At 59.0% G+C, this 23,337-nt stretch overlaps 4 protein-coding genes across 4 annotated transcripts; all 4 read right to left on the reverse strand.

The window, feature by feature from the left end:
* Nucleotides 1–99: 99 nt before the first annotated feature.
* LOC123830339 (lutropin subunit beta) lies at nucleotides 100–1,146 on the reverse strand. Its single transcript, XM_045856456.1, has 3 exons — nucleotides 1,132–1,146; nucleotides 637–804; nucleotides 100–342 (listed from the first exon to the last, which is right to left on the reverse strand). The coding sequence occupies exons 1-3, from the start codon at nucleotides 1,144–1,146 to the stop codon at nucleotides 100–102; spliced, it is 426 nt and encodes a 141-aa protein (XP_045712412.1).
* A 6,213-nt stretch (nucleotides 1,147–7,359) lies between these two features.
* Nucleotides 7,360–10,303, reverse strand: LOC123830330. The gene is made up of 5 exons (XM_045856442.1): nucleotides 10,121–10,303; nucleotides 9,625–9,825; nucleotides 9,361–9,522; nucleotides 8,547–8,674; nucleotides 7,360–8,048 (listed from the first exon to the last, which is right to left on the reverse strand). Exons 1-5 carry the CDS (start codon nucleotides 10,274–10,276, stop codon nucleotides 7,694–7,696), a joined length of 1,002 nt encoding a protein of 333 aa, XP_045712398.1. The 5' UTR covers nucleotides 10,277–10,303; the 3' UTR covers nucleotides 7,360–7,693.
* Nucleotides 10,304–10,994: 691 nt separating this feature from the next.
* Nucleotides 10,995–14,828, reverse strand: NTF4 (neurotrophin 4). Its single transcript, XM_045856420.1, has 3 exons — nucleotides 14,447–14,828; nucleotides 13,461–13,584; nucleotides 10,995–12,883 (listed from the first exon to the last, which is right to left on the reverse strand). Exon 3 carries the CDS (start codon nucleotides 12,869–12,871, stop codon nucleotides 12,239–12,241), a length of 633 nt encoding a protein of 210 aa, XP_045712376.1. The 5' UTR covers nucleotides 12,872–12,883; nucleotides 13,461–13,584; nucleotides 14,447–14,828; the 3' UTR covers nucleotides 10,995–12,238.
* A 3,538-nt stretch (nucleotides 14,829–18,366) lies between these two features.
* On the reverse strand, nucleotides 18,367–21,215 carry KCNA7 (potassium voltage-gated channel subfamily A member 7). The gene is made up of 2 exons (XM_045856477.1): nucleotides 20,218–21,215; nucleotides 18,367–19,221 (listed from the first exon to the last, which is right to left on the reverse strand). The coding sequence occupies exons 1-2, from the start codon at nucleotides 20,767–20,769 to the stop codon at nucleotides 18,406–18,408; spliced, it is 1,368 nt and encodes a 455-aa protein (XP_045712433.1). The 5' UTR covers nucleotides 20,770–21,215; the 3' UTR covers nucleotides 18,367–18,405.
* Between the last annotated feature and the right edge of the window lie 2,122 nt (nucleotides 21,216–23,337).

Below are 23,337 nucleotides of genomic sequence, written 5' to 3' on the forward strand. Positions count from 1 at the left end.
CTTTATTGGGAGGGGTGGACAGGGGAGCGGCTGGACTGCTAGCTCCCGAAGCAGGAGCTGGAGCCGAGATGGGCGTGGGGAGCTGGGGGCAGGGCTCTCTCAGAGAAAGACGAGGTCTGGGAGGGTGGGGTGGTCACAGGCCAAGGGTTGGGGTCTGGGACCCCCACAGTCGGAGCTGCTGAGGCGGCAGGGCCCACAGCGACAGCTGAGGGCCACAGGGAAGGAGACCATTGGGTCCACGCCGCGTGGGCAGCCGGGGAGCCGGACAGAGGCGAACCTGAGCTCGTGGTAGGTGCACACAGGCTGGGGCACGGGCGGCAGGAGGGCTGGCAGCACCCGCACCTGGAGGCCGGGACGGGGCCTCTGCTCAGGGCCCTCTCCCGGTCTCCCCGCTGCCCCCCACGAATCTCAGACTCCCGTGTTCCTGAGACTCTCTGTATTCTCCCTCCCACACACCCAACTCTTAACTCCAGTTCCCCACCACCGGGGCGGGGGGGGTGGGGGCAGGCCACATTTCCACCCTGCTGCCATAGCCCCTCAGTGGGCCAGGTGCTGTGGGGTCCACCCTAGCGCCAAGCTGGCAGCGCCCGCCCTCTGGCCAGCAGGGCTTGTCCCCGCCCACTCTGCGCAGCTCACCATGCTGGGGCAGTAGCCAGCACAGATGCTGGTGGTGAAGGTGATGCAGACCGGGCAGGCTTCTTTCTCGGCAGCCAGGGTGGCGTTGATGGGCCGGCACAGCGGCCGCAGTGGCTCCTTGGATGCCTGCACCCCACCCGCGCTCAGCAGCAGCCACAACAGCAGCCCCTGGGGCAAGGCGCTGGCTCAGGGCCAGCCTCAGACGTCTGCCCCAGATGCTACCCTCCTGTTCCCTGCATGTGCACTCAGGGACCCAGCTTTCCTGCCTGACGGCTTCCATTCCGGGCCACCCCTCTGCTTTGATCCTCTGTCCCGATGCATGGGGACCCCAGATACCCATGCTCAGACCCCGCCCCACTGCACCCCTCTCCCAGCAGGAAGCCTGCTGGCTACCCACACCCCCCCAGAAAGAGACCTCCTTCACCAGGTCACAGGACTCTTGGCAACTGTGTCCTGGGTGGGGTGGCGAGGGACTTGGAGGCCCTTCAGCCTTACCTGGAGCATCTCCATCCTCAGTGCCTCCCCGTGGACTTTACCTGGTTTTATACCTGCAGGGGGTTTTATGCCTGTGGGGGCGGGCAGCAAGGCCACTGGGGGCGGTGGCATGGCGGGTAACCTGGACACTAATCTCCTCGGGGGCGAGGGACAAGGCCAGGGAGGTGCAGTGGTGGCTAAATGGAGGCCCCCCCCCCGTTCCCTGAGCGACTTGGCACCAAGAAGCAGGAGACACCCTAGATGACAGCTGACTCTGCAGACTCGGTCCTCGGGTGCTAAAGAGGGCGTGTTGGGGGCCCAGGAAAGGGGACAGGAAGCCCTGGGCTGTGCTAGCAGGTTGCATAGCCCTGTCTCTTCCTGTATGAGAGGGGGGTCCTGGGGGAGGCCGGAGTTCACAATCCTGGAATGCTGATCTCGGAAGCCTCCACCCTGCCCCACTGAAAGCCTGGGTCCAAGCTCACAGTGGGGCTCAGCTTCAGTATTGCATCCTGTGACCAGGAAGCGGATGGCCTGCACCCAGATATCCCCCATACAGGGATTCAGCGGGAGCACCCTGTCCCCCACACTCAGGCCCCCAGAAACCAGGATGCCAGGGCTGACCCAGCAAACAGCAGCAGTGTAGACCCCACATGGGGTTGTGCTGGACATGGCCCTTCCAACACTCGCACTGGAAGGCAGGCCAGAGGGCCCCTGGCCGGAAGGAACGTGTATGGCTTTGGAAACGGATCATAGCTCTCTCATCTCCTTTTGTGTGAGGCTTCTTGTCCCGTGTGACTGCTTCTTAACCTTTTCTCTTTGCACAAACACTGAGGGAATGTGCTTTAGAGTCACTCGCAAGGCACGTGCCCCGTTGTCGGGACTCCAGAAGGCCCGTCTCACTTCGTGGATCTGCTGTGGACAGTGTGCCCTGTAATATGTGTTAAAGGCTGTGTCTGCTCCACGCAGCCCTCCGTGTGGGTTTTCCGGTTTATCAGAAGGAGCGATCGAGATCCCCAGGCTCGACCTCCTGCATTACAATTGGCATAATCATCGGTAGGATTTGGATACCCCGAAAACTCCCTGCATGGAGTCGACTGTGGGTGACATCGTGCGGGGTGAGGGGATACCAGGAGGAATCCCGGGCTGGCCAGCAGATTCTCTGTGGTGTTTGACACATGGGGACCACCATGGAATGGGGGCAGTGAGGGGCACCCCTGAAACTCCTGACGCCTCCTACAAGCCTTGCAACATATGGGAGAGCAGTGCGCCCCCAGGGGGGAAAGGAAAGACCTTTGCCACGTAGCAGCCCCTGTGGGCTGGTTAATGTCCGCTGCGTTATGGAGGGTCACTGAGAGACAGAGAGAGGTGGAGGTGCATGATGTGCGTTCAGAAGAGGAAACTAGAAAAGGAACACGTGTCTCCTAACGGCGGACAGTAAAGACGTCCTAGGAAAACAATTAGAACAGGCACCAATTACAGGACCCAGCGCGCCACTTTGCCAGGGCACAGGGGCGACGACTGGCACCCACTCGTATATAGTGACTGTGTCTCAGTCTGACTGTAATCCTCAGAAGTGGGATCCTACAGCTGAATGAGAAAGTGATTCAGACTGAGAGATTTTTTTTAAAAGATTTGTTTACTTATTTTTAGAGAGAGGGGAAGGGAGGGAGAAAGAGGGAGAGAAACTCAGTATGTGGTTGCCTCTCGCGCACCCCCTACTGGGGACCTGACCCACAACCCAGGCATGTGCCCTGACTGGGGATCCAACCCGCTGCACCAGCCAGGACAGTCGGAGAGATCTTAATAGATGTGAGCAGGGAGGTTGTAGAGATAGAAGAAGAGAAATTTGTGGCTCGTCTGATTATGATTGAGAAGATGAAGACCCACAGCCACAGACGCCACATGGCGCTCCAGTGCCACCTCACATGCCACCTCTGTCCCAGCACAGGCCTCGCACTCTGCAGCCCGCTCCTACACCCCTGCGGAGCTAGTAGAGCTGGCTGCTGAGTTCAGACAGAAAGGGTCTGAATCCATCACGGGGTGGCTAGTGAGGCTGTGGGATAGAGGGGCTGGTGGCATTTTGCTTACAGGGGATAAATTGAAACACGTGTTCTCTGTCACCCCCCATCCCTCTTTGAGACAAAGGATTCTCAGGGTGGAGCCCAAGCCGACCACACAGCTGCTCTCCTCATGTGGCTAATGGCTGGCTGTAGGGCGGCATGGCCCGATGAGGGGGAATCTACCCTCTAACCCGCGCCAGGCCAGTTGACTAGAACTCCAGCAGTTCATCCAGGAGCGAGGCACTCAGCATGCTGTCTATAACCCGTGGTCCAAAGGGCCAGATATGGGAAGATTTCCCGCCGGATGAGGGACTGGGCTGTTGAAACAGCATCCCTGGCTTACTTTGGCACCTTGCTATCTATCTTGTCCACCAAAGTGGGTGAGGTTTTTTTTATTTTTAAGATTTTATTTATTTATTTTCTAAGAGAGGAGAGAGGGGAAGGGTGGGAGAAAGAGAGAGAGAAACATCAATGTGTGGTTGCTTCTTGAGTGTACCCCACTGGGGACCTGGCCTGCAACCCAGGCATGTGCCCTGACTGGGAATTGAACTGGCAACCCTTTGGTTCACAGGCCACACCACTGAGCCACCCCAGCCAGGGCCAAGGTGGGTGATTTTGTACAAGAAGTAGCACAGATATTGCCAACCCAGGGGAAGTCAAGCTACTGAGGCAAGAGAAAGGAAGAAGACAGAAGAGAAGGACCGAGGAAGGAAAACAGAGAACCCAACTGACATGTGAGCAAGAAGGGCCAGTGAAAGGGATGCACAAACAACTGTGCAGTGACCTGGGACTGGCCAGGTAGACAAAGACAGACAGACAAGAAGCCTACCCGAGTTCCTGTAAGTCCGTGGCAGCAACTGAAACCTGAGCAAACATTCCAGCCCCATCATGACACCCGCTGTCCGAACGTTGGACTGGACGCTGTCGACTGGAGCGGTCGCACCGGTGCCCCCAGGGCCGACGCCCTGCTCGGCTGACTTCACGGCTGCCTCCCTGGTGGAGCTGCCTCCAGCCCGTCCAGAGGGCACTCCGTGGGGAAGGGTCTTTGTGTAGGGGGATGTCCGGGGGACCCAGTGGGGACCAGAGGCCACGTGTGGAATTTGCCATTCCCTGGTCCCCAAAGAATGCACAGAGTGCTGGCTTTAGCTGATACTGGTGCAGAGTGTGCTCTCATGTATGATTACCCAGAGAGATTTAGGGGACCCACAACTGCCATTGATGGCTACAGAGGACAGTCCATTCGGGTGCAGGCTGTGACACTGACTCTTGGAATAGGGTGTTCACCACCACACCCCTACAAGGTGGACGTCTCCCCTATCCCCGAGTATGTTGGAGGAATTGGTATTTAGCGGGCATGCGCCTACAGACCACTGTAGGGGGAGTTTTGCCTCCAAATAAGGGTTACAAAGGACGTTTTGAGGGGGGTGCCAGACACTCCCCCGTGTCACTTCCCACTCCCCGTAGAATAGTGGCCACCAAACAATGCTGCCTTAGGAGACTGGGGAGACCACAGAAGAACTGGCTAAGGTGAACGTCATCACACCGGCTCATAGCCCTGAAAACTCACCTGTGGGCCTACCCAAAGGTGGGGGGTGGGGGTGAGCTTGGTGCATGCCTGCAGATTAGAGAGAACTAAATAAGGTGACCCTCCCTCTCTTTGCAGCCATGCCTAACGCTGCCAGCCTCCTGGACCAGCTCAGCCACTAGCTGGGTACGTACCGTTATGTATTAGGTTGAGCTAATGCCTTTTCCTCTACTGATATTGATCCCGAAAGCCAGGGCCAGTGTGCCTTCACCTGGGAAGGCCGCCAGTGGATATTTAGTGTCCTGCCTCAAGGTTATCTGCATGGCCCAACTGTTTGCTGCAGCCTCATGGCTGAAGACTCAGCTGCACGGGCTGTACCATCTTCTGTGAGATTGTGCCATAACTTTGACGATATTGTGCTGACCTCTGATTCTCTCTGAGTTAGAACACGCCGCTCTGCAGCTGTGGGCCCACCCGCAGGGTCGAGGATGGGCGGTCAATTTCAACAAAAGCCAGGGACCTGGATTGTCTGTCAAATTCCTGGTTATCATTTGGTCAGGAAAAACAAAGGTGATGCCTGCTATTTTGGTAGATGAGATTCAGCTGTGGCTGGTGTGGCTCAGTGGATTGAATGCCAGCCTACTAACCAAAGGGTCACTGGTTCGATTTCCAGTCACAGCACATGCCTGGATTGTGGGCCAGGTCCCCAGTAGGGGCCGTGTGAGTGCCAACCACACACTGATGTTTTTCTCCCTCTCTTTCTCCCTCCCTTTCCCTCTGTCTAAAAATAAATAAAATGTTAAAAAAAAATTCAGCCTTTTCCTATCCCACAGAACCTGAAGCAATTATAGGAATTTCAGGTACTGGCGGGCTTTCGTAATACACTAAGCTCAGCTAGTGCACCCCCTTTCCCGCCTTGTCCACAGAGTAGCCACTGGGATTGGGGGGAAGAGCATGACCAGGGCTTTGAGGCTGCTAAGCAAGTGGTGACGACCGTACAAGCACTGGGGGTCACACATTAACCTCGGGCATGTGATCTGGACGTCCATGTTACCCCTGGAATCTATTCCTGGGCCTCTGGCAACAACAGCAAGGGTGCACCAAGGCCCCCCTGGCTTCTGGTCCCAGCTCTGAGAGGGGGTGGAGGCCCGATACGGCCCATTAGAACAAGTGAACACTGTTTACCAGGCTCTCCTGGCCTCGGAGGCCACTCCCAGACTGGCTGAGGCTCGAGCCCATACTACCTATCCCATCGCTGGTGGAGACAGGACTTGGCAAACCGGCCCACGAGCTCAGCAGCACGGACGGCCCCTCTGACCAAGCAGAGTGCACATCTCCCGCAGAAAAACAAACGAGCCATGAGCCCTCTCAGCCAGGAATCGCAGCAGCTCCTGGGCCCGGTTACTTACCAAGACATGGGCACAGAGGTCACGCTCTTCTTCCCGCTCCTGGGCCTACTATTAACGAGGGACAAGCCCCTGTGCCTGAGGATGCCCAGTACACTGGTGGCTCCTGCCAGGGCCAGCCGCCCACCTGGAGGGTGGAGGCCTACCAGCCCAGCACGGATGGTGTGTGTATGGAAGGTGGCTCCAGACAAAGTAGCCAATGGGCTGAATTGAGAGCCTTCTGGAGAGTCAGAGCCCGAGAACCTGGGCCGGTGACCATGCACACAGACAGCTGGGCGGTGTACACAGGACTGACCCCGCTGGCAGCGAGACAATTGGCAAGTGGCTGGAAAACCCCTGTGGGGGCAGGGCCTATGGGAGGACATCTATGAACGTAGTCTGGAAATGGTGATAACGCTTTACCAAGGTGACAGACGTCAGCCTTTCCGCAGCCCAGACAATGCCCAGCCAATGACCTGGCACGCCCCCGCTGTTGGAAGAGGCTCCAGTAAAGACATGGCCAAGTGCCTCCATGAAAGATGCGCCGTGCAAGACAGGAGACTTTATGGGAAGGGCTGGAGGCTTGGGGTCTGCTGCTCTGTCACTCTGATCTGTGCAGAGGAGCACCCTCATTGCTGCCCCTTCAAGATACGGGTGGCCTGTGACAGGGGAACACCCCGCTGACCCACTGGCAGGTGGACCCCTGCCACCACACGAGGCTCACGCTGTGCCCTGGCATGTGTGGATGTGACTCCTGGCCTGCTGCAAGCAGACCTGTGCAAGCGGGCCACCCAAGGCCTAATGTAGCTCTGTGCCACCTATGGGACCCCGGATATCATAGAGAGCAACCAAGGCACCCATCTCATGGGACATCGGGTACAGGAAAAGGCTGGCACCCTCAGTAGAGATTGTAGGGCCCCTCTGCCATCAGCCCCCTCCCGCCTCACTGAAAGGTACAGCGGCCTCCTGAAAGAGGCAGGCTGGCTGGAGAGCCCCTGGCCAGAAGGAATGTGTGTGGCTTTGGAAATGGACTGTAATCCCCTCCTTATCTGCTTTTGGGAGAGGCTTCTTGCCCCGTGTGACTGCTTCTTGACCCTTTCTCTCAGAGAGTACACACTGAGGGAATGTAGTTTAGAGAGTCACGTGCAAGGCACAGGCCCCCTTTGTCTGGGACCCCTTCAAAAACGTCTTGGACTCAGGGACGCGTGGTCCTGCCATCTGCCGCCACTGGTGCTCCCTGTACTGTGAGCAATAAAGGCTACATCTGCGCCATCCAATCCTCCCTAGGGTTTTTTTGATTTATCTGATGTAGCGGTCGAGCTCCTGGGCCTCGACCTGCTGCTTACACTGTCATTGACAAAGATAAGCTCAGCCCCATCTGCCACCAAGGGCACGTCCCACCCGCTGACCACTCGCCCACCACCGCCTCTATAATCCTGTGTAGCTCGCCCCGCCCACCGCCCAGTGGGTGTGCCCCAAGCCCTGTCCAGTCCCACTTGGTGGGCGGGGTTCCCAAGCTCAGTCCCGCCTGCTGTGTGCTCAGATGCTGTCTTCCAGGCTAGGCTCAGACTCCGCCCGAGGGAGCTGTCTGCGGGCGGGGCTGGTGCAGGCGCTCAGACAAGCGCGGGCTTCAAACTGCCGTAGTTGGAGTACTCGGTGCGGTAGGCTTGCGGCACACTGTAGATGCCGGGCACAGGCTTCCAGTGGGGGCCGCCCCAGGGAAGCTCCAGAGGGCAGAAGCGATCAAGCGGGCGGATCGGGTGCAGTGGGGCGCTGTAGGATTCCTGAACGAGAGGTAGCGCCCCGCGGTGCGGCACAGCAGGCGTCACCGGGCGGGCACGGGGCACACGGATCCTAGAGGAGGGCGGACAGAGCGGCTGCTGCGGGCCGTGGCCCCACGCCTTGGGAGTCTCCTCGAAGTTCCAGTAGTTCAGCGAGCCCTTGCCGGGGTATCCAAGCAACTCCTTCCTGTTGGGGGAGGCAGGGTGGGGAGAGCACAGCTGAACCCTCTGGAGCCGGCTGACGATTCAGACCTTGGGGCCTGAGGACGCATCAGAACGGAACCCTTCTGCGTTGTGAGGAGTCGGGGGGCCTCCTCACACTTAGAAAGAATGGGGCTGGGGACTCCTAGCCTGGATTCCCGGGCGCTCGAGGTACGTTAGCGCCGGAATCTGGGTTTTTCGCAACTTTGGGATGGAGTATCCAGGGACTCGAATGCCAAAGGAGCCCCGCCCCACTCCGCCAAGGCCCTGCTCCTAGATCCAGAACTGGCTCTTGGGCCCTCCGCAGGCTTCGTCGTCCTGAGGCTTGACGCTTAAGAATACCTGGGCGCTAAAAAAAGGCAGGGTCTGGGGTCCAACCTTCTGGTTCTAAGTCAGAGAAGGGGAGCTGACACCAGGGGCCTAGGCGTTCCACCAGCTTCCGCGGGGCTGGGCAGGGGTTATTGCGGATGGAGACCAGGCTCACTTCGAGTAGGCCCGGAAGTCCCGGGCCGAGGTGGACAGATAGAACTGGTGGCGGTCCAGGATGCTCTGGTCGGGTCCTGTGAAAGGCTGGCCGACTAGCTTGGAGTTCTTCATCCAGGGGAGCAGAGCCTGAGGGGGGTCGGCAGGAGGAATGCCCCAAAGAGATTTCATATCCCTCTCGAAGCCTTGGGTCCCAGACTGAGAACTCCTCTTCCTTCAGACTTAACAGCCTTTCTGGACCCGGCCTTCACACCCGCCCCCAGAATCAGAAGCCTTCCTGACCAAATGATGCCAGTGCACGTTCGCTTTGCTCCCCAAATCAGAACCCTTACTAGGGTCACTCTGATCCTGAACACTTTCTGCCTGTCATAGAAAAGAAAGCCAAGCCCTCCAGACTTACACTTCCCTTGTCCTGACGCTGGAATTGAGCCACACCTAGGCTGACAAGTCCTAGCTTCATCCCTTACCAGAAAGCCTAGCCCGCCTCTGGCTCCCCCAGAATATCCAAGGCCAGTGTTCTGCCTGCATCCGCCCCAGTCTCAGAAACCGCCTCAGCATTTGTTAGTTGCGCCCCCTAGCCTCACAGCTGGATTTCGGGTCTTCAGTCCCCGTCTCCAAATGGGGAAGCCCCTTCTCCTTATTCCTTACTCTCCTAATTCCACCCCAGAGCCTATAGCCACGCCTCCAGGCTAAAAATTCCTTCTCACCCCGCCCCAGCTTCTCAGGCTGGTCCCTAGCGTATACTTCGACCCTTCTGACCCGCCCCAGGAGCTCCAAGCTCTGTCTGCCCGCGCCCGCGTGGTCTTCTCCGCTACCTGAGAAGGGCCCCCGCAGTGGTGGTCCGCAGGCGCCGGGGGCTGGGGCGCGACGTAGCCGGTAGCGCTCCGGTCCAGGTCGGGCCAGCTGGAGTACTGCGCCCTCGCCTCGCTGCACTGGCGCTTTGTGATCTGAGGGAGGCGCCAGCTGTGGTGTCTGAGCTGCGGAAAGGCGATGCGGGCACCCAACGTGGAGGTTCCCGGGACGGAACTGCGGTCCTCGGCCCTGTCCCCTCCGCGGACCTGGGCATCCCAGAACCTCACCTTTTCCCCTAAATCCTTGATCCCTATAATCCGCATGGGGTCCGCAGGTTCTGGGGCCCTGGGCTGCGCATAGGGCCCGCCGTAGGTCTTGGGCACAAAAGCCGAGCCAGAAGTCGTCTCCCATCTGTTGATGACCTCGTCGAAAGCCCCGATGTGCAAACCCTGCTTTGCGGCTGGGGGCAAGGGCTCCGCCTCCACGGACTGGGCAGAAGGCGCGGGACGTCAGCTACAAAAACTCAGGCGCCTGGCCCACCAGCCTTGACCTCCCTGCGTGGGTCCCCAGCCCTTCCCGCTCTCCCGTTCCAGGCATCCAGGTTCTCTGGCCTTTCCTCGACGGACCCAGAACTCGGAGACGCTCCTACTTCAGTTAGGAGTCCAAGCCACCGATCCCCCTTTCTTTCAGCAAGGTGTCTGGACCTTTGGGCCCCTCCTCCTTCAGACACAGGAGTCTGGACTCCCAGGCTCCTCTTGGTGAGGAACCTAGGGGTCCTCTCACCTGGAAGGTAGGCGGAGGGAAGGGCGCGGGTGGGATAATATGGTGGGCCACGCCACTGCTGGTGAGATGCCACTTGGGCCAGCATCCAGGCAGCTCCGTCCCGGAGATGGGGGGCCAGGGAGGGCCACAGCGCAGAGCTAGGGTCTGGCTGGCCATGATCCCTCCTCCTCCCCGTAGCCAAGCAGGAGGTTTGTTGCTGCTGTTGCCCTAGGTGACAGAACCCGCCCTGGCTGAATCCAGCCAATGGAGGGCCTGCCGGCGGGTGGGTGGGTACTGTGAGAAAAAGTCCCCGGCACCTAGGGACAGGGACTTGGACAAAGGGGGCAGAGACCCCAAAAGGACCACAGAAACTTAGAGAAGTTGCGGGGGGGCACCCAGACAGAAGGGCAGACACGGGAAACAAGGGAAGGGGAATCAAAAGTCCAATTTTAGAGTTTTAGAGACACCCCTGGGGCGGGGGGGGGGGGGAACCAAAGAGGGCACAGCAGAGAGGGAGAGAGAAACCAGAGCGGGAGTGGTCAAAGATCTAGGGAGCAGGGAACAGTCCGGGCAGAGACCCAGAGGGAGAGGCGGGTAGAGACCACCAAGCACATCAGGAAATCCGTGAGAAACACTCTCAGCCCCCATTCCTGTAGGGTCCAGGCCCTCCCAGCATTCCGCTCCCTCAGCCAGGCCTGTCCACCTGAGGCTAACGATTTCCCGCGGGCTGTCCCTCCCCCCCCTACGTGTGCAGCGTCAGCGTCAGTGTCCGCTTTGTCTGCCCTGCTGCCTTTGATTTGGCTGAAAACTTCCACCTGGACACAGGGGCGGGCAGAGCGGGAGAAATACCCAGGGAAGGACTAAGCCACAAAGCCGGTGGTGGGGGTGCGGAAAAAGCTTTGACGAATGAGAAGAAATACAAGAATGGGTGAGAGACAGTGACTAAGAAACAGAGACAGAAAAAGAGCTACTGTCCCAGAGACAAGAGATGGGGAAGTGGCAAAAGAAAGAGAGAGCAGAACTGCAGACTTGGGACAGAGATGCAGCCTCAGAGGCCGCCTCACCCTTCTCCCCAGGGGCCCAGTCTGTGATGGTGCCAGATCTCTATGCCCTCAGCCCGGAGCTGGCTCTCTAATAAAGCCTGTGTGTTGGTAACAGGTGTGAAGCTGTGGAGTGGGAATATGTGATGGGGTGCCCTGAGGATGGGGGATCTGCCCCTGACTTCTCTGGTCACTGCCTCACTTTAAAGACCTTTTGGCTGAGGCCCCTGGCTCCTTGGCCCCACTAACTCATCCTGCCGACCCATTCTGTAGACAGGAAACACTGAGACTGCCTTCTGGCCCCCTCATTCAGGTTTCTAGGGTCCCCTCTCCTGTTGGGTTGTTCTGGCCTATCAGTGTCCAAATGACCCCTGATCCTCTCCAGGGGCCAGGCCAATGGGTCAGAACCTCATGCCCTCCTCAAGCTGGACAATGTTAATGTTTATTTCTTTCCCAATGTGGGGTAAAGGTCGAGACAGGGAAGGGTGGTGGAAACCTGACTCTAAGTCCCCACTCGGGCCAAATTCTCTAGCATCCTGACCTTCTATCTTGCGTACCTACTGTGACAGGTAGGTCATATCACAAAACAGAACATTCTTGCCCCATCTGACCTAGTTAACTTCCCATTCGAATCCTAGCTTCCAGCCAGTTGCTCACACGTTCCAGTTTTTATGCTCCCCAACTGACTCCTTGGCACAGTCCCTCCCTGTCACTCTCTCCAGGATGGGCGAGGTGATGTCCCCTGAGATCACATAGTTAGCAACTTAGAAGCTACAGGCCTCCAGGGTCAAGTCCGCCAAGCTGATGTGACAAGTCGTGTATTAGAGCTGACAAACAGCAGGCAGTCAGAAAACACGGGCTGTCATCATCATCATCACCCTTGGGTTCACAGGAGGACTCCTATTCATCCTTCAAAACCCCATTTGGTTTTGTCTCGTACAAATTGTACAGATTGAGCTCTCAAAATACGAGAGCTATGATTTTTGTGACCATTGAACAAGTTCCCAAAACAAGGCCCAGAGCAGCCAAGTCACGCCTGAGGTCCCTTGGCAGCCTGCTCTCTTTCTTCCTCTGCGGGTCCAGTTCCTAGGCACGGGCCTCAGGCCCGGCCAGTCCGGCTGAGAAGTGTGCAGACACAGGCGGTGTCGATTCGGATCCATCGCCAGCCCACACGGCCCTGAGCATCGGTGGTCAACGCCCGAACATAGGACTGCTTGGCCTTACACTCGGACACCCAGTGCCTCCGGTCCACGCCCCGGCAGCCCCCTCCGCCTGCACCGGGGCCACCTTCCCCTGTGTTGTCAGCCTTGCAGCGGGTCTCAAAGAAATACTGGCGGAGGGGACTGCCACCAGCCGCAGGCACCTCGCCCAGCACCTCCACCTCGCGCCCACGCAGGTCCACAGCCGTCCGGCGGTCTGTCACCCAGCTGCTGACCGCATCGCACACAGCCAGCTCTCCCCGGCGACTCGCGGGTGCTGTCTCGCTCACCCCTCGCCGAGTGCGGTTAGCAGGGCTGCCTGGGGGCTCCCCGAAGGCCCCAGCCTCCAGCAGGAAGAGCAGAGGGGGGCCCGAGGGGGCACCCCTGGACAGTACTACTCGGGGGGACAGGAGGTCCCACTCAGGGGCTGGAAATGCGGGCAGTGGCGAGGGCGGGGGGTGGGGTTCCACTGGGACACAGGGGAGGAGGCTGAGGAGGAGGATGGGGAGGGACCATGAGGGGTGGGGGAGCATCTCGCTGAACACCTGAGGGGGAGAGGAAAGCTGGAGTTAGAGAAGAGGCTAACAACTGGGGGGGGCCCTGCATGGCAGAACCACAGGGGGGCCTTTGTTCTAGAACCTCGGGGGACCCTGTGTCCTAGGATTGGATAATGCCCACCTTCCAGATTCTTCTACTCCTATTACTACTAATAATTATAATTATTCTACTACTGTTACTAATAATAGCCAGCAATTGGGGAAATACAGGCTCAGAGAGGTTAGCAACTTGTACCAGGTCACACAGCCAGCGAATGCCAGAACCGGGACCCCGGTCTGAGCAACTGCACTCTGCCACACTGCCTCCGCAACCCCAAGGGACCCTAAGTCCCACAGCCTGGAGGAGGTCTGAGGTCCCGAAACTCTGAGAAAGGCCAGTCCTGGAATTCTAGGGTGACCCAACTTCAGCTCCAGTCACAAGGCAAGACAAGTCAGGCAGGGCCTCGGTTTCCCTGGCTGTGACAGTGACCTGGGGCTGGGAGATGCAGGCGGAGGTGTGGGGATACTGCATGTTCTTTACAACATTCTGGAAGCCTGTGGTTCTGGGAAAGGGTGGTTACCGGACCTGTCAGCACCTACTCCACCTCCGAGCTTCCGGGCTGGGGGCCCCCAGGCTCCAGGGGGCCCCTGGGGGGGACACAGGCGGCCCCCTCCTTCCTGACATCTCAGTAGAGGGAGGGGGCAACTACCTAGGGGAAGAAGGGAAGCGGCAGGTTATACAGGCAGGTTGGGGGAAGGGGCCTGAACTCCTGACGCTCCCCTTCCAGGGTTCCTTTTAAAGTGTAGGGTACCCGAGAGTCGAGGCCACGCCCCCTTTCCAGAGGCCTCCTTCCCTGCCCAGGTGATGGCTCCTGGCTGCGATGGAAAGCAGATGGGGGAGGAGAGGGGAGGGGCGAGGCTGGAAAAGATTACATCCTCCTCGGCCCATTCATCTCTCAGACAGGGTGGGGGTGGGGCTGGGCTGGACACCCGGGTACCTGAGGGCCCACACTCAAGAAGCCCTGGGTCCCCGAGGCTGCTTCCTGGAATGTTTTCCCCACACGGGACAGGCCAGGGCCCGTCCAAGACTCCTGCTGCGCATACCTGGAGAGGCTGCCTGCCCTGGCTGGGAGATGAGGAGTGGGAAGGTGGGGTGTGAAGAGGGGCGCGCGCGGGACCAGGAGTGTAGGTCCCCAGCTGCCTCTTCCCTCAGACCCGGAGTCCTGGGTCTCGGCTGCCTGGTCCCTTGGTGGCTAGACCCCCCCGGCCCCTCCCTCAGCACCAGGAGTCCAGGCCCCCGAATCCCTCCTCCCTCAGACCCAGGAGTTCTGGAGTTCAGGTCCCCTCCTCCCCAGGCACTCAGAAACACGGACTCGCAAAAGATTCGGGCTGACGGTCCGGACCCTTGAGACCCCTTTGGGGGAACCCGCCGCTGTTCTGAGATGTTTCTCTCCTGCCTCAGTTTCCTCCGCCAAGCCCCGCCCCTGAAGGCCCCGCCCACGTCCCTCCCTACCCGGGGGCAGGGCGACCCGGACGCCGGAATCCCGCAGGAGGAGGCGCCGAGGCTCTTACCTGGGGCGCCCTCCTCGGCTCCCTCGGCTGCCCCTGGCGCGGCGGCACCTCCTCCTCCTGCTCGTCGGCTGCAGGGACGCGCGCTCGCCCGCCGGCTCCTCGCTGCACACGCTCCGGAGGGCCCGGGTCGGGGGCGGGGGCGGGGCGGCGCCGGACGGCGGAGGAGGGGCCGGGGGATCCCGCCTTCTACACGCGGGCCGGGACCTGGGAAGCCCGGCCTGGCTCGCTCAGCCCTCCGCCCGCCTCGGTCTCAGGAGTCCAGGCCCCCGGTCCCTCCTCCCTCTGATCCGGGAGTGGAGACCCCCCAGCGTCTCCTCCCTCAGACCCAGGAATCCAGGCCCCTAGTCCCCTCCTCCCTCGGACCGGGGAGTGGGAACCCCCATTCCCCCTCCTCCCTCAGACCCAGGAATCCGAGCGCCCAGCCCCTCCTCTCTCGGACCCGTGAATCTGGGCTTGGGATTCCTTTGCATTCTCTTGCCAGTGAAGTGTCAATCCCCAGGCAGATTCCCACCCTCTGCTCTCATCCTCTTTCCCAGGAGCTCAGGGCCAGACATTAACCAGCTGGGCTTGGGCAGTGATAAGGCCCCAGGCCGGGGAGACAGTGAATGCGGGGGCTCTCCCACGAGGGCTTCTCTCCTGGAATTTCCTGGGTGGGGTCTGGGGAGAGGATCTTGTCCTGAGCTCAGATAAGAGAACGTCAAGGTATTGTAGGACTCGGAGATGGATATGGTTTGGGGACAGAATGGCCTTAGAGAAAGAAAGTCAGTAGTGACAGATGAAGGGAGGCGGGTGAAAGGCACAGAAACGGGGAGGAAAAAGGGACAGAGTCCAAGGGAAACAGGGGGACAGAAAGTCAGAGAGAGAGAAGACACAGACCCAAAGAGAGGAGACAGACACCTGGAGAGATGGGGCCAGAGCCCAGAAGGGGGACAGAGCCCCAGAAAGACAGTCAGAGACCCTAGACAGTGACATGGGAGCTGGAGTCTGGGACAGTCCTGTCTCAGGGCCCTCCCCCGAGTTATTTTCAGGAGGGAAGTTGACACTTGCCTTCTGGGGGGAGGACATCCCATACCCCTCCCTCCTAAATATAGCATGGCAAGGGGGCAGGAAGGGTGTCCCCGATGAGGGTGTTCCCCTCTCCTCTGCCCCATCACAGCCAAGGCAACACAGAATGCAGACACAGTTGTTTCTTGGGGCGGGGGAGGGGCACTTCCCAGGCCTCCAGTGTCCAGTGGAGTCATCTCCCTGACCTCTCCACACTCCTCCCCCTCCCCATCCCCTAGCACCCAGCACAGCCTGCTCCTGCCAGAGGCAGCCTGTGCAACTCCCCGGCTCCAGTCGGATGGCCCGGGAGAGGAAGCAGAGAAGAGTCACTGGGCAGCAGTTTCTGTCCCCCTCTCCCTGGGTCTCTGTACCCCCACCCCCATCTGTGCTCCCCCCTCTGGATCTCTGACACCTCCGCTCTGGCTCTCCCCGCCATCCTGTGGGTCTTCATCCTCCCTCTGGGTCTCTGAGCCCCTCCCAGTCCGCTGCCCTCCTCTCGCCTGCCCCCCCCCATCCCCATGGGTGTCTCTCTTTGCCGCTGTCCCACGTCCTCTCCATGGGCCTCGGCTCCTCTCCACCTGTGTCTCCTCCTCTTCAGGCCTCTTTGTGCGGCGCTCTGTGCCTGCCTTTACGCCTCTGCCTGGGTCTGCCACCCCTGGGGGGCCTGTCTCCGTTCCTGTCTCCAGGTGTGCCTTTCTCTCCGTTTCCGAGCAAAGTGACCACCTAAAGGTTATGTGATTTCCGACCTTTATCGAACTCTTCCCGCAGTCAGTGCCTTCTTCTATCTCTCTGCGTGAAGAAGTAGTTGGGTTAAGTCAGGGGTGCCACACAGAGCGTCTCGCCACATTCTGAGTCACCTGTTCCCTTCTGATGGGTCAGCCTGGTGCCTCTCTAAGTAAGATTTCATTTGATCAAAAAAGAAGGGGGGGTTGTTATCGCTAAAAATAACAACAACCACACTGTGTAAACCACTGGGGTTTTAATAAATTAATACGAGTAAAGTATTTGAATGACGCCTGGCACACAGGAAGCCCTGTATGTGTTAGCGATTTCCCCCTCTCCCTCCTCCAAATGCCCTCTGTACTGAAAGACCCCACCCAATATTTGGCTTCGTGACCTTGGGTGATGCCCTCCCCTCTGAGCCTCGGTTTCCTTGTCTGTGGGGCTGTTTGGACTCAGGAGGTCTTGTGCATGCCGACAGGAGGACAAGACACGTGGGGCCAGGCAGACGGCCATGAGCCCTGGTCCCTGGTGACAGTGACGGGCTGCCTGACCTTGGAAAGCTGCTCTCATGCTCTTAAGACTCAGGTTTCGCCCCGGTTCGTCTGACAGCGTTCCCGGGCCTCGGGAAGACGGGGCGGCATGCCCCAGTTTGGGATTCTGTGGAATGGAGACTGCGTCTCTCTCTGGCTCAGCGGCACTGACTTGTTCCGCCGTTTTCTCCTCTGGTTTTTTCTCTCCGGCACTCTGGTCTGCCTCCAGCTCTGGGTGCGCGCGTGCTCGCGCACTCGCGCGCGCGCTCTCTCTCTCTCTCTCTCTGTGCCTGACACCCCACTCTGGGTCTCCATGCCCCGCTCTTGGTCTCTGTCTCCCTCTCTATTTGGGTTTCTGCCCCCTTCCCTCTGGATCTTTGTCTCATCCTTTCTGAGTCTCTGCTCCTCACTCTGTGTGTCTTTCTTCCCTCTACTTTGGGCTTTTTTTCTCTTCTCTGAGTCTCTGTCCTTCCCCAGGTCTCTGTCCCCTGCCCCCCCCCACCCCCCCGCCATGTCTGGACAAAGTGCAGACACTGTCCCCCTCCCTCCACCTTCCCTGGTGGCTCTGACGTCCATGTCTGGAAGCAAAACTGTAGGCAAGGACAGAGAGCAAGAAGGTTTTCATGGCAAAATAAAGCAGGTGTGCAGTAAGCAGAAGGTTTGGTTGTCTCCCATAGCCCTTTCGCTCCCTGATACACGACTCCTCCCCAGTGCCGATGCCCCTGGGTGCTGGTGCTGCCACTTCATCCAGAACAAACCCACATGGCCCCGGGGAGTTCACACATACAGGCCAACTCCACCCAACGTTCCTACCAGACCCACGATGGCAAATTCAGCGCAGCTCACCTTGGCCTGGCCCTACGAACTGGCCCCGTGAGACCCCCACGGTCCTACAACTCCATACGGCTCAGGTCCGTGTAGCCCTGGAAGCATCCAGCCACACAACACTGCACAGTTCAACTCAACAGCACCCTGTGAGATTCCTGTGGTCAGGCCTTCCCACCCAACTGACGCTGATGTGACCTAGAAAGCTCACATTCTATCCCTTTGCCTCTGTGTATTCCTACATGACTCACAAGTTCACAGAACCTAAAATAACACAGCCCCAGAAGAATCACAAAGCCACACACTTTCCAACATGCCTCAACTCCGCAACACCATGCGCAAGCACGCAATCAGTCAGTCCCAACAATGCTCTGGGTGGCCACCTCACTGAACCCACCATGGCCCTAGGGGACTTGTAAAACCCACAGAATCCTGCGTGAGGCAGTCAGACAAGACTCACTTAGACTCACAACCCAGCCTGACCTGACCCAACCCAGCCTGACGGAGAACAAAGAAACTCACAAAACTACGTGACCGGCTCTATTTCAATGCTACCCCAAAGGTTCCACAGCCTTGCGAAAACCAACGCAAAAGAAACTGATGTAGCTTCTCCCTCAGCTCAGCATAACCACTGCCATTCGCTGCCACCTAAGGAGGGACCTACAGAGGTACCAAACCGCAACTCAGGACCCAATAAAAAGACTCAGCGTTCCTCAGCTCATTGCCACTTAACCTAGTTCTTCCTAAACCCAACCCCCTTCCCCTCCACCCTTCCCTGCCTCCCCCCTCACCCCTCCCTCCACAGAAATGTGAGGTCCTGCTGGCCTCAACTTGCCCTCACACTGCAGTGACCATGTGTTTTCCCGGGGGCGGCCAGAGTGGAGGTGCTAGCTCGGGCACCTCTCCATCCACCAATCCCCCGTTGACCTTGCCCTCCAGGGGGCCACAGGGCTGCGTGTCCACGTGGCTGTACATCCCGGCCTCTTCACCCTCTGTCTCTCGGTGGTAAAAGTAGCTGAAGTTGGAGACAATGACCGGCACGGGCAGGGAAATGGTCAGCACACCAGCAATAGCGCACAGAGAGCCCACGATCTTGCCGCCCACGGTGACCGGCGCCATGTCCCCATAGCCGACAGTGGTCATGGTGACCACCGCCCACCAGAAGGACTCAGGGATGCTGGTGAAATAGGAGTCTTCCCGGTCGACCTCAGCGAAGTAGACGGCGCTGGAGAAGAGGACCACGCCGATGAAGAGGAAGAAGATGAGGAGGCCCAACTCGCGCATGGAGGCCCGCAGCGTCTGGCCCAGGATCTGCAGGCCCTTGGAGTGCCGTGACAGCTTGAAGATGCGGAAGACGCGCACCAGCCGGATGACTCGCAGGATGGCCAAGGACATGGCGGGCTGACCCACGCCCCGCTGCCGGGCCAGCTCGGTGCCCAGAGCCACAAAGTAGGGCAAGATGGCCACGAAATCAATGAGGTTCATCACGTTCTTGAAGAAGACTGTCTTGCTCGGGCAAACCAACAGACGCACCAGCAGCTCGAAGGAGAACCAGCAGATGCACAGTGTCTCCACCACAAAAAAAGGGTCGTCGAAGGGCATGCGAGCTGGGGGTCCAGGTGCAGGGCTGGAGCCATTCAGCCGACTGGGGAGCTGCAAGAAGGAAGGGCTTCAGGGAGGACCAAGCCAGGGCTGGGGCACCCTGGAACGGCCGTGATCATTGTTGAAATATGCAACTATTGCTCTACAAATTGGCCAATAGCTGCTGTTCCCAAGGCCACCAGGGACCCAGCTGTCACAGACTCTTTCCCAGGACCCCAGGGAGGGCTGATTCTGTGGTCCCTCATTCTTCACTGGTGGGGCCTCCTGAAATGATGTCTCAGTGAGGTTCAACCTCATCCATTCCAAAGCCTTCCCCCTGCATCGGTTTTCGAGGCAGGGAGGGTCTCTAATGTGGCCCCACTGGCTTGTGCCCTGCCCTCCCAAACCAAGCCGAGCCCAGACTGTAATAGTTAAAGACCTTTCTGCCTGCCAAACCCTGGGGCCCCTCCTCTCACAGCTCCCAGCCCAATTTTCTTTAGGATGGATTCCTCCTACCCTGGCCCTCAGGACCCACCACTATCTCCAACTACCTCAGCCGTTTTCTCCAGGCCCGACTCTCACCACCTCCGGGCCATCCTTCCCGCACAGACCCCACATTTTGCAGGCTCTCCTCCCATCCCCAGCTTTGATTTCTTAAGGTACCTGTATCCCTTTCCTGCCTTGCTCAAGCCAGGTTCCTCACCTAGCTTAATCCTGCCTTCTGATAGGGCAGGTCCTTCTATTCAGACCCTCAGGCCCCGCCCCCTTAAATCATACCTTCAGCGCCCCCATATTTTGATGGTGGAGTCCCTGACAGGCCCTGTCCCTGGGTCAGTTGCTCATTCCTCAAAGCCCCTTGTCTCACCTTTGAATGGTCGGGTCCTCCCACCAGACCCCAATGCCCCGCCCACTCAACCAGACCCTACCTTCCTGATAGGTCCCGCCTCCCACGGGCCCTTAATCTGATTTTGATTGGCCAGACCCCCATGCTCTCCGCCCATTTCCTCTCAAACCCCGCCTCCCTCCGCTGAGGCCCCGCCTTTCCCCCCTGAGGCCTCGCCTCCTCACCGGTCCCGCAGCAGCCACCGCGGCTAGCGGCTTGTCGCGGTCGTCGCGGAAATCCGGCAGCGTCTCGAGACAGAAGACGACAATAGAGACGAGGATGACGAGCACAGAGACGACGGCGAGCACGCGCGCGGCCTGCGAGCTCTCGGGGAACTCGAAGAGCAGCCAGAGCTGGCGAGCGAAGGCGCGGCTGGGCAGGGGCCGCTCCGGCGGCACCGGGCAGCCCTCGTCCTCGCGCAGGCGCGCCAGCGCCGCCGCGCCCAGCCCGTAGAAGGCCACCTCCTCCAGGAAGACGTCGAGCGGCACGTGCGCCGGCCGCCGAAGCCGGCCGCCGGACTGGTAGTAGTAGAGCACGGCGTCGAAGCTGGGCCGGTGCCGGTCGAAGAAGTATTCGCGGCGCGCGCCGTCGTAGAAGCGGCTGCGGCGCGCCGGGTCCCCGAGCAGCGTGTCTGGGAAGCGGCTCAGGGTGCGCGCCCGCGTCTCGAACCGCAACCCGGCCACGTTGAGGACCAGCCGCTCGCAGCAGCCGCAGGGCGGCGGGCACCGCGGCTCCATGGCGCGCGCAGCCCCGGCGACCCGCGGACGGACGTGTGGCCCCGACGCCCGACCCGGCCCGGCCCCACCTCGGCCGCCGCCGCCGCCGCCCCAGGCTGGTGTCCGATGTCCACGCGTAAAAATAGCCCGGCCCTCCGGCCAGGGCGCGGGGGAGGGGGCTCCGTGACCCCGGCGGGGCAGAGGGCAGCCGCGCGCCCTCTGCCGGGGCGCCCGCCTTTCCCCCCTCAGCCACCCGCGAGCTACGCTCTCTCCGTGTCTATTCCGCTTTCTGATCCCCTTTCCCTCCACCTGTCCGTAGCCCAGGGTCTCTGTCTCTGCGGGTTTCCACGTTTGTCCCTCGTCTGCCTGCGCGCCTGTCTTCTGTCTCTCTCTCTTAAATGAATATCTGAGACCCTGGGTTGGAGTCACAAATTTCCACCCATTTCTCTCATTCTCTGCATCTGGCTTTGCCCTTGATCTTGGTCAGGGATGCATCTCTGAGTGTCTCTAGGCGGCAATTATCTCAGGATTCGCCGTCCTGGGGGACTCCCCTGGTGTCTCCAGTCTCCGTCTTTGTTTTGAATCTTGTTTCTCGGGAGTCTGTCTCTGTTTACCTGTTGTGTCCCTTGGTCTCTGTCTCTCCCCTCTGTCCGGGTGACTCTGCTTGTTTTTCTGGGTCTCTTCCCTCTCGTTCTCTCTTAGTCTTCTGTATGGATCTCTGCCTGTGGGTTTCTCTGGGGCGCCCCTTTGGGTCTTTTTCTTTCCCTGAATTACTACTAGTCTCAGTGTCAGGGCCTCTGGAGGACTCGGGGTCTCTGGAGTCATCTCTCTGAATCTCTCTGACCATCAGTCTTAGCTGAGCTCCACCACTCTCTCCCCTGTGGTTTGCCTGGTCCTGGGCCCTTCCAGCAGCTGCAAACCACGAGCATGCGCACCCCTCACCCGGTGCCCTCGCTGGGGTCTCTCCCGGGGTCTCTACTTGGGTTCTTTGCCAGATATGCGGAGACCCAGGGAGGCCTGAGCTACAGCCTTGAATGATGCCAAAGGCAGCAGGGATTGCCAGGAACAGGTGGGGGTGGGCTGGGGAGACGTCGCAGGGTCACTCGAAGAGACCAAAGGACAGACAGAGGATGGCCTTCCAGCCGCTGGTGTCCTGTGACATCGCTTAAAAATAGCTCCATCGGTTGGGCTTGGCGGGACCCGGGGTGGCGGTGGGGGGTAGGAGGTGGGATTGGTTACCTGGACTCCTGGGAATGCGGTCCTGGGCGCCCCCTGCTGGGCAAGTGGAGAGAGACAGTAAAGGTTATCCCCCCCTGCGAATCCCCACACTGAACGCTTTCTCTTCCTGTTTACGATTTCTTTCTAGGATGCCATGTCACTCGTCATCTGGATTGCATTGCTGTGTCCCGCTCTCTGGGTCTCTCTCCTCCCTCTCTCTGTATCTGTCGTTCTCTTTCGTGGCTCTTGACCCTCCTTGGTCTCTGGATCTCTGTCTCCTCATCTCTCCGGTCTTTTCTCTCCCTTTCTCTCTGGTCTCTGTCTCCTTTCTTCTCTCTCCTTTGTTTCTCTCATTCTCCAAGTCCCCTGAAGACTGTGAACCGGCCCCTGCCTCCTCCCTTCGGCCCTGCCTCTTATACCTGCCTGCCACTGGGCCTGAACGTGGGTGCTCCTCTTTGCCACTTCTACGTGGTACTCCCTCCCTCCGCTGCTTTGAAGCCCAAGCAATTCATGCTCACCCCTCTCACCCTTCCCTAATGAACTCCCCTTTCCCTTCTGGCCTCTTCCGCTCAGTCAGGGAAGATTCCCAATCCTGGCTCCCTGTCCATCTCTCTGAAACACTGTCATAATGCTTAGTAATTACAGTAGTCCCATCGACGATCCTGCTAAAACCTGGCCTGCGCTGGATTATCTTTTCCCAAAAGGGTCTTATTTCTCATTTTACAAGGCAATCCAGAACCTTGCCACACTGTATCTAGAGGAGTCCTCGCCAGTTCCTTTTGGGAACCACCCCCAGCGCCGCCGCCCCCCCCCCCCCAAGAGACTGTCTCTGAAGGAAAGCTTTGTCATTTCCGAGGTGGGGACATAAAAGGCAACTTTCTGACCCACTGTTTTCCTTGGGACAGCTCTGCAGGTCAGATGGCCAGGGCTCTGGCTGATGTGAGCAAGCCACCTTGGAAGCACTCTTGCTGCAGCCCGGCTATGCCAACTGATGCTTTTGGAGCAGGGATAAGGTCCGCCCCCTCTCCCCCAATCTCTGCCCACACTGAAGACTTGGGAGATTGCAGAAGCAAAGTTCCCTTTTCATGACATCATACCGGGGACATGAGGATGATATAGCCTCTCCTTTTTTTTTTTTAAGATTTTATTTATTAATTTTTAGAAAGGGGAAGGGAGGGAGAAAGAGAGAGAGAAACATAGGTTGCTTCTCATGTGGCCCCACTGGGGACCTAGCCTGCAACCCAAGCATGTGCTCTGACTGGGAATTGAACCTGCGATGCTTTGGTTCGCAGCTCGTGCTCAATCCACTGAGCTGTGCCAGCCAGGGCTCTTTTTTGTTTGTTTGTTTGTTTTTAGAATTTTGCTTATTTA

This window comes from Phyllostomus hastatus, unplaced genomic scaffold (genome assembly GCF_019186645.2).
Source record: "Phyllostomus hastatus isolate PE091 unplaced genomic scaffold, TTU_PhHast_1.1 phas_scaffold_1224, whole genome shotgun sequence".
NCBI lineage: Eukaryota > Metazoa > Chordata > Mammalia > Chiroptera > Phyllostomidae > Phyllostomus > Phyllostomus hastatus.

Excerpts from the sequence above, each read along its gene's own strand:
- LOC123830339 (XM_045856456.1), bottom strand. Across the intron at positions 343-636 it reads CTGGCTACTGCCCCAGCATG|GTGCGGGTGCTGCCAGCCCT; the intron begins GTGAGCTGCGCA and ends CCCGGCCTCCAG.
- NTF4 (XM_045856420.1), bottom strand. The coding sequence starts at position 12,871 with ATGCTCCCCCACCCCTCATGGTCCCTCCCCATCCTCCTCCTCAGCCTC.
- LOC123830330 (XM_045856442.1), bottom strand. The coding sequence starts at position 10,276 with ATGGCCAGCCAGACCCTAGCTCTGCGCTGTGGCCCTCCCTGGCCCCCC. Across the intron at positions 9,523-9,624 it reads TCAAGGATTTAGGGGAAAAG|CTCAGACACCACAGCTGGCG; the intron begins GTGAGGTTCTGG and ends GCCTTTCCGCAG. Across the intron at positions 8,675-9,360 it reads ACTGCGGGGGCCCTTCTCAG|GCTCTGCTCCCCTGGATGAA; the intron begins GTAGCGGAGAAG and ends GACCCCCCTCAG.
- KCNA7 (XM_045856477.1), bottom strand. The coding sequence starts at position 20,769 with ATGGAGCCGCGGTGCCCGCCGCCCTGCGGCTGCTGCGAGCGGCTGGTC. Across the intron at positions 19,222-20,217 it reads CGGTGGCTGCTGCGGGACCG|CTCCCCAGTCGGCTGAATGG; the intron begins GTGAGGAGGCGA and ends TCCTTCTTGCAG.